Below are 12,366 nucleotides of genomic sequence, written 5' to 3'. Positions count from 1 at the left end.
AGTGAAATTAAATGAAACCACAATCAAGTAGAACACCAAGATATACGTGGAAAACTCCTTCAATGGCTAAAAATCACGAGGCAAACTAGAGATAATCCACTATAATAATAATAAATATATAAATCTCAATCTTTTGTCCAAAACCTTAGTTACAATCACAAGAGAATAACTGAGATATAAGGATCACGTCACTATACACAATATCTAAATCCTCCCTAATTCTCCTCAAGTAATCACAATCTACTGTAGATCTGATCTAACCTGAGATGAAAGCTCCACTAGATGATTGAGAATAGTCTCTCTGTGTTGTTCTTGTCTTCTTCCCTTTCTTTCTATTCCTTTTCTTCCTTATTCTCCTCATTTTCTTTGGAATCCCATGGCTGCCAAAAACTACCTCTGCCTTTTTCTGTATCTTTTTATAGTTACCACACACACACCCCCCCCCCCCCAATATAAATTAGATTAGGTTAAGAGGAGGTGAGCTGTGGGCTGATAAAGCTCACCTTGGGCTAAATATGGGCTGTTAGCCCAACAAAACCTCCCCCTTCAGCCCATAAGGGAGGTTGTCCCATGACTCCTCAATGTGAAGTCATGCCATCCAGTTATCGGCATATCTTCTGTCTTTCTTTTGGTAAAGTATTTGTCAATATGTTTGCTCCGTTGTCATTTGTGTGAATTTTCTGAAGTTGCAATCGCTTCTCTTCAAATACATTTCGAATCCAGTGATATCTGGCATCTATATGCTTTGACTTGGAATGAAACATTGGGTTCTTACACAAATGGATGACACTCTGGCTATCACAATGCACCATATAGTTTTCCTATTTCACCCCCAATTCTTGGAAGAATTCTTTCATCCATAACATTTCTTTACATACCTCTGTAGCAGCAATATATTCTGCCTCTATGGTGGAGAGAGCAATACACCTTTACAATCTGGATTGCCATGACACAGCTCTCCCTGCAAAAATAAGTACATAACCTGATGTTGACTTCCTTGTATATATATATTTTGTCATATCTACATTTGTATAACCTGTCAACACAGGTGGTCCACCTCCAAAGCTTAAACAAACCTTAGAGCTCCCTCTGAGATATCTTAAGATCCACTTCACTATTGCATAGTGCTTTTTGCCTGGATTTATAAGAAATCTGCTAGTAACACCAACTACATATGCGATGTCTGACCTCGTACATACTATTGCATACATTAAACTTCCAACTACTGAAGTATAAGAAACCTTTTGTGTTTTCTCATTTTCCTTATCACTTGATGGACTATGTTCTAAGCACAACTTGAAGTGACCTATAATAGGAGAACCAACTAGCTTTGCATTGCTCATAGTGAACCTTTCCAATACCTTCTCGATATATTTTTCCTATGACAACTAAATCGTCTTGGTTTTTCTGTCACGGAAAATCTGCATGCTCAGTATTTGCTTTGCTAACCCCATGTCCTTTATTGCAAAAGACTTACTTAATTCCTTCTTCAACCTGTCAATTTTAGACATATCTTTTCCAAGAATAAGCATGTCATCAACATAAAGTAAGAGAATAATAAAATTCTCACCAAACCATTTGATATACACACAATGATCTGAAGCCATTCTTTTGTATCCATTTTCTATTATAAATGAATCAAACTTTCTATACTACTGTCTTGGAGCTTGCTTTAGCCCATACAAGCTCTTCTTTAACTTGCAGACAAAGTTCTCTTTACCAAGCCTTCTGGTTGCTCCATATAAATTTCCTCCTCTAAATCACTATGAAGGAAAAATGTCTTCATATCTAACTACTCAACTTCCAAGTCCTGGTTAGCAGCAATACCAAGAGCAACATGAATAAAATATATTTTAATAATAGGAGAAAATATCTCTTTAAAGTCAATACATTTCTTTTGACCAAAGTCTTTCACAACCAATCTAGCTTTGTACTTTGGTTGAGAATAATATTCTTGAGTCTTCAACCTAAAAACCCACTTGTTCTTCAATGCCTTCATTCCATTTGGTAGTAGTACCAAATTATAAGTATGGTTCTTCTAAAGAGCATCAATCTCTTCTTGCATAGTAACTAACCACTTCTCTGTTTGCTCACTTTCAACTACTTCCTAGTAACTCTCTGTTTCACCTGTATCAGTAAGCATCACATACTCATTTGTAGAGTATCTTCTAGAGGAAGGTTGACGTTGTCTAGAAGATCTTCTCAACTGAGGTTCTGCGGGAAGTTGCTCTCCAACTTCTTTTTGCTCAACATGTCTTGCAGGTAGATCAACATCAGGCTCTACACAATCTTCCTGCACATCTCCACCATCACCCTGATATACTAGAGGAGTAACTGGGTCACAATCTGCTAATCCTTCTGCAGAAGTCTTAGCCGGTGTTTTCTTTTTTAAATCTTCAAAGGTTTGATCCTCAAAGAAGACTACATCTTTGCTTCTGAGCATCATATGCTTTTTTGGATCCCAAAGCCTGCACCAAACTGATCATGTGAGTAACCAAGAAAAATACATTCTTTAGTCTTACCATCTAGCTTGGACCTCTCATTGTCTGGAATACGTGCAAATGCATGACAACCAAACACTCTTAAATACCTGTAGGAAACATGTTTCCCTGACCATACATGCTCTGCAACATCATTATCTAGGGCTGTGCATGGTGACAAGTTGATCATATTAACTGTAGTTCTCAAAGCCTCATCTCAAAACCTTTTGGGTTGCTTGGCCTGTGAAAGCATACACATCTGATCTTTTCCATGATGGTGCGATTCATCATCTTTGCAATTGCATTATGCTAAGGTGTACTAGGAATTATCATCTCATATTGGATCTCATATAACATGAAATAATCATTAAATAATCATGTGGACTCACCACCATTATATGATCTTATGCATTTTAATTGTCTTTCTATCTCCTTTTCAACCCTGGCATAAAACTCTTTGAAGACATTAATCACCTGATCTTTGGTCTTCAAAGAATAGGCCCAAACTTTCCTGAAAAAATTATCTATAAAAGTGACAAAATAAAGTGTACCACTTATACCAGGAACATCAACATATCCACTAGGAGTTTTTGTCCTCAAAGGACCACATACATCTGTATAAATATGGTCTAAGACATGTATTTTTCTAGACAAAGCAGAACTAGCAAATGAAACTCTATGTTGTTTACCAGCCAAACAATCAATACAAGGGTTTATATGTATACCTCTGAGGTCTGGCAATATATCTCTTTTGGAAAGAGCGTCCATTCTCGCTCATGTGTTCCGATCGCCTATGCCACAATTCCATGCTGAAGTCTTTCTCTGTAGCATTTAACTATTCACAATAAGCTTTAGCTTGCAACCTGTACAAAGTATGACATTTTTTTCCACTAGCTATAACAAAAGAACCCTTACTGAGCTTCCATTTCCCTTTGTAAAATCTGCTATCATAGTCTTCATCATCTAGTCTTCCAACTAAAATTAAATTCAGTCTCAAGTCAACCACATGTCTCACATCTTTAAGTACCAACTTGCAGCCAAGGTTGGTCTTTAAATAGATATCACCCATGCCAATGATGTCTGTTGTGCCATAGTTGCCCATCTTGACAACACCAAAATTTTTAAACCTATATGTAGCAAAAAACTCCCTCCATGGTATAGCATGATAAAAAGTACTTATGTCAATTACCCACTCAAGATCTTGACACACATAAGAAAAAATATCATCAGAATGAGACAAAATCAAATAATCACCACCCTACACTGTACTTGTAGTATTATCCTTTGACTTTGTAGACTTTATTTCTTTTTCCTTTTTCTTGTTCTTCTTAGGTTGCTTACATTGATTCTTATAATGTCTTTTCTCATCATAGTTATAGCAAACAATATCTTTTCTTGATCTTAACTTGCTTCTACCTATGCGTGAACTACTTCTAGACTTTGACATTTCTTTGTTCTCTGAGATAAGTGCTTGTGAATCATTCTGAGATGTTGCTGAACTCTTTCTTCTCAACTTTTCATTCAACAAACTACTTGTTACTTGACTCATAGTCATAACACCATCTGGTGCAGAATTACTGAGGGAAACCACTAGTGTCTCCCAACTTTCTGGTAATGAACTGAGAAGTAACAATGCCTACAACTTATTATTAAGAGACATTTACATAAAGGATAACTGGTTAGTGATACTTTGTATTTTATTCAAATTCTCAGCAATAGAAGTATCCTCTCTATATTTTAGGTTCACAAGTTTTTTTTTTATCAAAAAAGCTTCTTTGCTAGTTATTTTTCTTTCATAGAGACTTTCCAACTTTTTCCAAAGAGAATGTGCAGAAATTTCAACAGAAACACGGTGAAAGACATTATCATCAAGCCACTATTGAATAAACCCAATTGTTTTTCGATATAACCTCTTCCACTCATCATCTGTCATAATTGTGGGTTTTGCACTATCCCTCTGTAAAGGTCTATACAAATCTTTGCAATACAAGAGATATTTCATTCTTGGTTTCCATATCATCCAATTGTTTCCATTTAAACTAATTATGCGAGAAACATTACTGGCCTCTATGTTCAAATACAAAAATTAAATTACCATAACCCTGCTTTAATACTAGTTGATGGGATATAAAGTGAAATAAACTTTTATATATTGACAAATACTGGCAGGCCATAACACATAGCGGAATTAAATGGAACCACAAACAAATAGAACACAAAGATATACGTGGAAAACTCCTTTAATGTGAATGGTAAAAACCACCAGACAAACTAGAAATAATCCATTATAATAATAATGAATATACAAATCTTCATCTCTTACCCAAAACCTTAGCAACAATCACAAGAGAATAATTGGGATACAAGGATCACGTCATTGTGCATAATATCTAAATCCTCTATAATTCTCCCCAAATAATCATAGTAAGAATCTACTGTAGATCTAATCTAACCTGAGATGAAAGTACTGATAGATGATTGAGAACAGTCTCTCTGTGTTGTTCTTGTCTTCTTCCCTTTCTTTCTCTTCCTTTTCTACCTTGTTCTCCTCCTTTTCTTTGAAATCCCGTGGCTGCCAAAAACTACCTCGTTGCTGCCTTTTTCTGCATCTTTTTATAGCCACCACCCTCCCCCCCCCTCCTAATATAAATTAGGGTTATGTTAAGAGGGGGTGAGCTATGGGTTGATAAAGCCCACCTTAGGCTGAATATGGGCTGTCAGCCCAACAGCGAGAAGCTCGTTGCCCCCTTCGTATGAACGACATCATCATGGTACAGTCATCTCGGAAAGCTCGGGGCAGCGCCGTGCGGTGCTGATCCATGCAGATTGATCAGCACTCGCACAGAAGCTTAAGCCGATTGTAATTAATTGTCCATGTACAACTAACTCACCTTCGTAGGTATAAAAGCTAACCCTCTTTAATCAGGAGGGGTTCGAACACTCAACTTTCCCTAACTCCACTTAACATTGACTCGAACTTCGAATGGGTCAAGTCGAAAAATCTTCCTCCTGACCTTGATCTTTGTGCAGGAAGCGACAATGAAGCAACAGCAACCTACCAAGGAAGAACCATACTCGGGAGATGATGGTTAGACCCAACTCGACCCGACGTCGACGCGACCCGAACATCCGCGTGGGCAACCTTGCACATCTGGGACTAAATCGAGCCGTGTTGACACCTCGATCACGGTTCACCGATAGTTGTAATATTGTTTTCCTTATAAATCACACCATCTGCAACTTGATAGATCTTAATATGCGTAGAAAATGTATGTTACTAATAATAAACTCATCTAGTCTGCATAAAGATCTACAAGTCTGATAACTTTCCATCCTATTTTACTCTCCAAATAAAGCTAAATTGGTCCATGATTAATTGGAAAACGCCATGGTTGCCGAGTTCTTTAATATCACTTGGAGTAGCTTGTCCTTCGCAATCATTTGGGAGTGTCTCTTTCACGGCCACCTCCCCTGCCTGTACCTCCTCTTCGTCGTCTTCTTTTGATTAGCCTTTGCTGCTGCCAACCATTGATTCAACATCAGACCAGCTGAAGTTATTCTCATAGTGCAATCCGTTCATCACATACAGTATCGGAGCTATCGATCTATCATTGCAGGTTTCAGAAGTACGAGTCCATGTTCTTGCGCACTTTGGTTCGTGTGGACATGGAAGTATACCGTGCAATTCCCTCTCGATTAGCTCCTGATCCACTCGCCTGGGTGACTCGTAGAACAGCCATAAGGAAGCATTTAGTTGTGGTTGTTATTAGTTGACGATTTATGAGCCGGTCATGATCGGTCGGTGAAGAAATCACACCAAGATGTTGAACTGTTGAAAGTCTTCTCTCCGGTCTTGCACTCGAGTTGTGACTCTAATTATTCGACTTTGAACTGTTAGAAGTCTTCCTTTCGATCTCATCGTTGTGACGTAAACCAAATTATTTCGTGGATTTTGCAGTGGGAATGCGAAACTAAGCTTAAATTGGTCCGTGATTGTGTGGAAGAACTTGACGATGCCAGTCAATTCGAAGTCAACGACTAGTCGACAGACTTGACTCAAATCAGAGGCCAATCTGGTGGCACAAAGAAAGTGGTTTTGAAGTCTCTATAAATTGGATGCATTGCCATAGCAATCCTGCGCCCAGGGGTCGTCTCTTCCCAGCAAATGGCTTCGGCTGCTCTCTTAATCTGCTCTTCTGTTCTGTTCCTGAGTCACTGTTCTTCCCTTGCTAACGGAGAAGACGCTCAGAGCTACCACGTGGTTCGAAATCATAATTCGAGTCCCGAAGTTGTCTGCTCCTCATCCAAGGGTCAGTCATACCTCAGTTGCTCTCTTGCATAAATCTTTTCTTTGGGCTGCAGATCTCATACTCCGCTACCCATGAATTGCTGAAACCATTTGATACAGTTTCCTTAAAAGATAGTTTCGCCGTTCTCAGGATCTAACGCCACCGCCTTCCCGTTGGTGCATCGGCATGGACCCTGCTCCCCCTTCGACGACAAGAAACTGCTATCGCTAGAAGAGATTCTTCTGAAAGACCAACTTAGAGTCAACTATCTCCGGCGAAGTGCCTTGAAGTCTTCCGCCAAGCCACAGGTCGATGATTCCAAGGCAAGCATCCCTGCGGAGTACGGAGGAGGGGAGTACGTGATCACAGTCGGCTATGGCACCCCCAGCCGAGAGCAGACTGTGACGATGGACACCGGGAGCGACCTGAGTTGGATCCAATGCAAACCATGCTCCGCGTGCTACTCGCAGCAGGAGCCGATCTTTGACCCATCCCAATCATCCTCCTACACCGCGATCCCTTGCAACTCGCAGGACTGCAGTCAGCTCCGAAGCAGCTGCTCCAGCTCTTGCGCTTATGGCATCACCTACGGCGATGGGTCGACCACTTCAGGAGTCTACAGCTACGACAGACTGACGCTGTCGCCAAACGACGTGATCGAGGACTTCCTCTTCGGGTGCGGCACCGACAACGAAGGGCTGTTCCAAGACACCGCAGGGCTCGTGGGTCTCGGCCGCGGCAAGCGCTCTCTGGTGTCCCAAACGTCGCAAGTTTACCACTCGGTCTTCTCCTACTGCCTTCCTTCGACTCCCAGCTCCACCGGGTTCCTGAAACTGGGCGAACCTGGTGACGCCTCCAACACCGTTTACACTCGAATGCAGACCAGCTCCAATCATCCAAGCTTTTACTTCGTTGACCTGATCGGAATCAGCGTCGGTGGGCAGCAACTGGCCATTTCGCCATCGGTTTTCTCGTCCCGTGGCACGATCATCGACTCTGGCACTACCATCACTCGCCTCCCGGCGTCGGCCTACGGAGCCCTGACGTCTGCGTTCCGGAGCTACATGTCCCAGTACCCTGCCGCGCCTCCTACGCGAGTACTCGATACCTGTTATGACTTCAGCGGCCACGAGACCATAACAGTCCCCAAAGTAGCGCTGCACTTCGATGGAGTCACACTGGATCTCGACACATCTGGGATCCTCAGGCATGACTGCTTGGCTTTTGCTGGGTACGAGGGCGGTAGCTTCGGAATCATTGGCAACGTGCAGCAGCAAACGTTTGAAGTGGTCTATGATCTAGGAAACGAGAGGATTGGATTTGTGCCGCAGGCTTGCAGCTGATTGATTCACCACGCAACCACCTGCTCTTCGTTTTCAGCATCAATAAGAACAATGGGTGACAAAATGAAGACACCCGGAGTCAGTATGTTCATATAGTATAGATTCTGTTCCTCTGAATCTATTATCAGTATGTTTTGTCTCCTTTTGTCCGTAAAGTTGAATTTGGCAGTCATTCTTCAGCACCTTCTCATTTATATCATATGACTTCACATAGCGTAGCCAATGATCAAAGCAAAACATCTAGAACTCCGATAACCAAATGCTCAATGATCGATCGAACTCGAATGAATGAAAGCAAAATCTTACTCTGGAGCATGGCATTTACTATCAAGACAAACTTGGACATGATTCTGTTTTCATGCAGCTTCGTGCCACAAGACAGGACTATAAAAATGAAATGTCAACCATGCTAAATCGACATTCAAACCATAGACTTGTTAACATAGAACATGAGTTATCCATGCATGCATAGACAAAAGTTATAAAGATCTCTTTGCCAAAAGGCGATGAAGGCCGTCTACATAGTTAGTGCATATATGAAAAGCACACCAAAAAATTGCAAGAGAAGCAGCAGAATACAGAAAGCCAAGCTTAATCCAGATTAGTCCACTTCCTCCATCTTACTCTCTTCGGCATCAGCAGCATCCTCAAGCGTAGGCATGTCAGTGTCTTCAACCTTTTCATCCTCATCGATGCTGAGACCTAATTTCAGCATGCGGTGGATCCTGTTGCCAAAAGTATTGGGGTCATCCAAGCTGAAACCAGAGGTGAGGAGAGCAGTCTCAAACAGCAGAAGTGTCAGGTCCTTGACTGATTTGTCATTCTTGTCAGCATCTGCTCGCTTCCTCAACTCCTCCATGATAGGATTCTCTGGGTTGATCTCCATAGTTTTCTTGCTGGACATATAGCCAGCCATGCTGGAGTCCCTGAGAGCTTGTGCCTTCATAATCCTCTCCATGTTCGCAGTCCATCCGTACTCGCCAGTGACCAAACAGCAGGGTGAGTCAACAACGCGATCAGACACGACTACTTTCTCCACCTTGTCACCCAACACTTCCTTGATGACTTTGCAGAGCCCTTCAAACTTTTCCTTCAGGGCTTCCTTCCTCTTTTTCTCATCGTCACTCTCATCAAGCTTCAGCCCCTCCTTTGTTGCAGAAACCAGCTTCTTCCCCTCAAACTCCTTCAGTTGACCCACGGCATATTCATCAATTGCATCAACCATGAAAAGAACCTCGTACCCCTTCTTCTTCAGCTTTTCAAGGAACGGAGAGTTCTCCACAGCCTTCTTGCTCTCACCAGTTATGTAGTAAATGTCATTCTGACCCTCCTTCATTCTCGTCACATAGTCCTTGAGGCTAGTCATCTCATCCCCACTCTTGGTAGAGTGGAACCTCAGCAACTCTGCAATCTTTGACCTGTTCTGAGAGTCTTCATGGATTCCAAGCTTGAGATTCTTTGAGAATGCCTCATAGAACTTGTTGTAATCCTCCTTGTTCTCAGCAATCTCGAAGAAGAGTTCAACACATTTCTTGACCAGGTTCTTGCGGATGACCTTGAGAATCTTGTTCTGCTGGAGCATCTCTCTTGAGATATTGAGGGGAAGGTCCTCAGAGTCCACTATCCCTTTGACAAAGCCCAAGTACTCCGGCATTAGTTCTTCACAGTTGTCCATAATGAAGACACGACGAACATATAGCTTGATATTGTTCAGCTTTTTCCTTGTGTCAAAGAGGTCGAAAGGAGCTCTCTTTGGCACAAAAAGAATAGCCTTAAACTCAAGTTGGCCTTCCACAGAGAAGTGTTTCACAGCCAAATGCTCCTCCCAGTCATTAGTGAGACTCTTATAGAAAGCAGCATACTCCTCCTTTGTAATCTCTTCAGGCTTCCTCATCCAGATGGGCTTCTGTTTGTTGACCAAGGACCATTCATGAGAAACCTCCTTGATCTTCTTCTTTTTCTTCTCTTTCTCTTCCTTCTCCTCATCAACATCTTCCACCTTGCCTTCTTCAGTGTCTTTCTTGTCCTCCTCATCCTCATCATCTGAAATTTCTTTCTCTGTAGTCTTCTCAGTCCACAGGGAGATGGGATAGCTGATGAATTCAGAGTGCTTCTTGATCAAGTCTTTAAGGCGACGTTCCTCAAGATATTCCAACTGCAATCAAGCATCTCATTCATTAGTAAAATCGAAGCAAAGCAAAGGCAGTCCTTAAAAGGATGCTAATATTTGATTCTAGCATAGCAATACAACAGCTGAGTATCTTATTACATGATTTCATGATGGTGAAACAAAGGAAACACGGACAAACACATTAGAATGTGGATCCAACAGATAATAGATTAGTAGATATGAACAAATAGATATAAGAATGCAATAACCTAGAACTATACCACCAGAAGCACGAGATCAAGCTGGACAACAGCATACTTCATATATATATTTTTTTCTTTGAGCAGTTGCTGTACTAATGACTAAAGGCAAATCTGAAACGAAACACACAAGTTAAAGCCACACCATCTCATCTTTATAATCAAAATTCATAAGTAAAACAGTGAACCTCAGATAGCATCTCTCAGAGTCCATAAGTTGGCTCTTCAACCTTATGAATGAAGAACATATACACGATGTCAAATTATAATTAACATCTACTGATTATGGATTCAAGAATTTCATTTTCCTGACTTACTCCTCTGGTAATTAGCTCCACCCAATGGTTGTTTCCACGTGCATGTAACCACAATACAAGCTCGCAAAAGTAAAGTGAACATCACAAAGATGTTTCTCATGGATTTACCCCACCCAGTAAATTGAGCAAGAATAGCTGCAGCTGACAAGGAAAAGAACACCATACTGATTGGAAAGAACATGTTCTTATCATGCGAAACTACTATGACAAACCAGAAAAATCCTAGTTGTCCTAAGGATTATGATCCAGGGGGATTGTGTTTACCTGATCCTCCTTAAGGAAAAGGGTGATCTTTGTCCCCCTCCCGAGATTCTCCCCTGAGGTGTCCCTGGTGACCGTAAATGAACCCCCAGCCTGCGACTCCCAGACGTACTGCTCATCATCATTGTGTTTGGTGATCACGACGACCCTCTCGGCTACCAGATACGCGGAGTAGAACCCCACTCCAAACTGCCCAATCATACTGACGTCGGCGCCGGCGGCAAGCGCCTCCATGAACTCCTTGGTCCCAGACCGAGCGATCGTGCCGAGATTGTTGACAAGATCGGATTTTGTCATGCCGACGCCACTATCGATTATGGACAAGGTGTTAGTGGCCTTGTCAGGGATGATATGGATGAAAAGCTCCGGCTGGGCGTCAAGCTTGCTCTTGTCCGTCAGGCTCTCGAACCGGATTTTGTCCAATGCCTATTGAGGGCACCATATCAGGACCAAAAACGAAGCAAACACCAAAAAAAGGAGATCTTTTTAAAACTTCAGATTGATGCATCAAGGCAACACGACGCTTACATCGGAAGAGTTACTGATGAGCTCTCGAAGGAAGATCTCCTTGTTGGAGTAAAAAGTGTTGATGATCAGGCTGAGAAGCTGGTTGATCTCCGCCTGGAAAGCGAAGGTCTCCGTCTCGGCCGCCATGGCTGGCCCTGTAAAGAGAACTCGAACTCGATCGAGAGAATGAGAGTGAAACTGAGGGAGAGATTTAGGCGGAGGCTTCTTCGGCGCTAGGGATTCCTACGGGCGCTGTGTGAAGAAATGGCATATATATATATAGAGGGAAAAAAATTCCGTTTCTAGATCCTTCTATAGATCGAAAAGACCGGACCGCTGTGTGAAGAAATGATATATATATATATATATAGAGAGAGAGAGAGAGAGAGAGAGAGAGAGAGAGGAAAAATAAAAGTCCGTTTCTAGATCCTTCTATAGAACGAAAAGACCCGACCGTTGTGCGAAGAAATGGCATATATATATTGAGGAAAAATAAAATTCCGTTTCTAGATCCTTCTATAGATCGAAAAGACCGGACCCGCATGAGACGGGGTAGATTCGGGAATCAAACGGGCCGGCCCGTGCAAGGCCGGATAATTTTGGGCTTAATGCTGACATCATATGTATCCTGTGGCAAAGCAATCCGCGTATCGATGCCACAAAGAAATGGTTCATTTTAGCCGTATTCTTCGTTCTGATTCTAACATGCGCTGCTGGACTTCTGGATTATTCCTCGTCCGTCTGAGTCATCACTGACGCAACCTATGCAATAAATAAATTAAAATATCAGCTCAGTATT

At 41.9% G+C, this 12,366-nt stretch overlaps 2 protein-coding genes across 2 annotated transcripts; one reads left to right on the top strand and one right to left on the bottom strand.

Annotated features, from left to right (window-relative positions):
* Positions 1–6,603: 6,603 nt before the first annotated feature.
* LOC135606889 (aspartyl protease family protein At5g10770-like) lies at positions 6,604–8,294 on the top strand. Its single transcript, XM_065098233.1, has 2 exons — positions 6,604–6,790; positions 6,920–8,294. Exons 1-2 carry the CDS (start codon positions 6,646–6,648, stop codon positions 8,110–8,112), a joined length of 1,338 nt encoding a protein of 445 aa, XP_064954305.1. The 5' UTR covers positions 6,604–6,645; the 3' UTR covers positions 8,113–8,294.
* A 205-nt stretch (positions 8,295–8,499) lies between these two features.
* LOC103976976 (heat shock protein 81-1) lies at positions 8,500–11,853 on the bottom strand. The gene is made up of 3 exons (XM_009392352.3): positions 11,589–11,853; positions 11,064–11,486; positions 8,500–10,267 (listed from the first exon to the last, which is right to left on the bottom strand). Exons 1-3 carry the CDS (start codon positions 11,712–11,714, stop codon positions 8,714–8,716), a joined length of 2,103 nt encoding a protein of 700 aa, XP_009390627.2. The 5' UTR covers positions 11,715–11,853; the 3' UTR covers positions 8,500–8,713.
* Positions 11,854–12,366: the final 513 nt, after the last annotated feature.

This window comes from Musa acuminata, chromosome BXJ2-3 (genome assembly GCF_036884655.1).
Source record: "Musa acuminata AAA Group cultivar baxijiao chromosome BXJ2-3, Cavendish_Baxijiao_AAA, whole genome shotgun sequence".
Lineage (NCBI taxonomy): Eukaryota > Viridiplantae > Streptophyta > Magnoliopsida > Zingiberales > Musaceae > Musa > Musa acuminata.
The sequence above is the reverse complement of the archived record's forward strand: the minus strand, read 5'-3'. Positions and strand labels throughout refer to the sequence as shown.

Bases quoted from the DNA above. Each gene is read 5' to 3' on its own strand.
- LOC135606889 (XM_065098233.1), top strand. From the start codon at position 6,646: ATGGCTTCGGCTGCTCTCTTAATCTGCTCTTCTGTTCTGTTCCTGAGT. The intron at 6,791-6,919 runs GTCAGTCATACC...CGCCGTTCTCAG, and splicing joins TGTCTGCTCCTCATCCAAGG to GATCTAACGCCACCGCCTTC.
- LOC103976976 (XM_009392352.3), bottom strand. From the start codon at position 11,714: ATGGCGGCCGAGACGGAGACCTTCGCTTTCCAGGCGGAGATCAACCAG. The intron at 11,487-11,588 runs GTAAGCGTCGTG...TGCCCTCAATAG, and splicing joins TCATCAGTAACTCTTCCGAT to GCATTGGACAAAATCCGGTT. The intron at 10,268-11,063 runs GTAAACACAATC...GCTTGATTGCAG, and splicing joins TTTTCCTTAAGGAGGATCAG to TTGGAATATCTTGAGGAACG.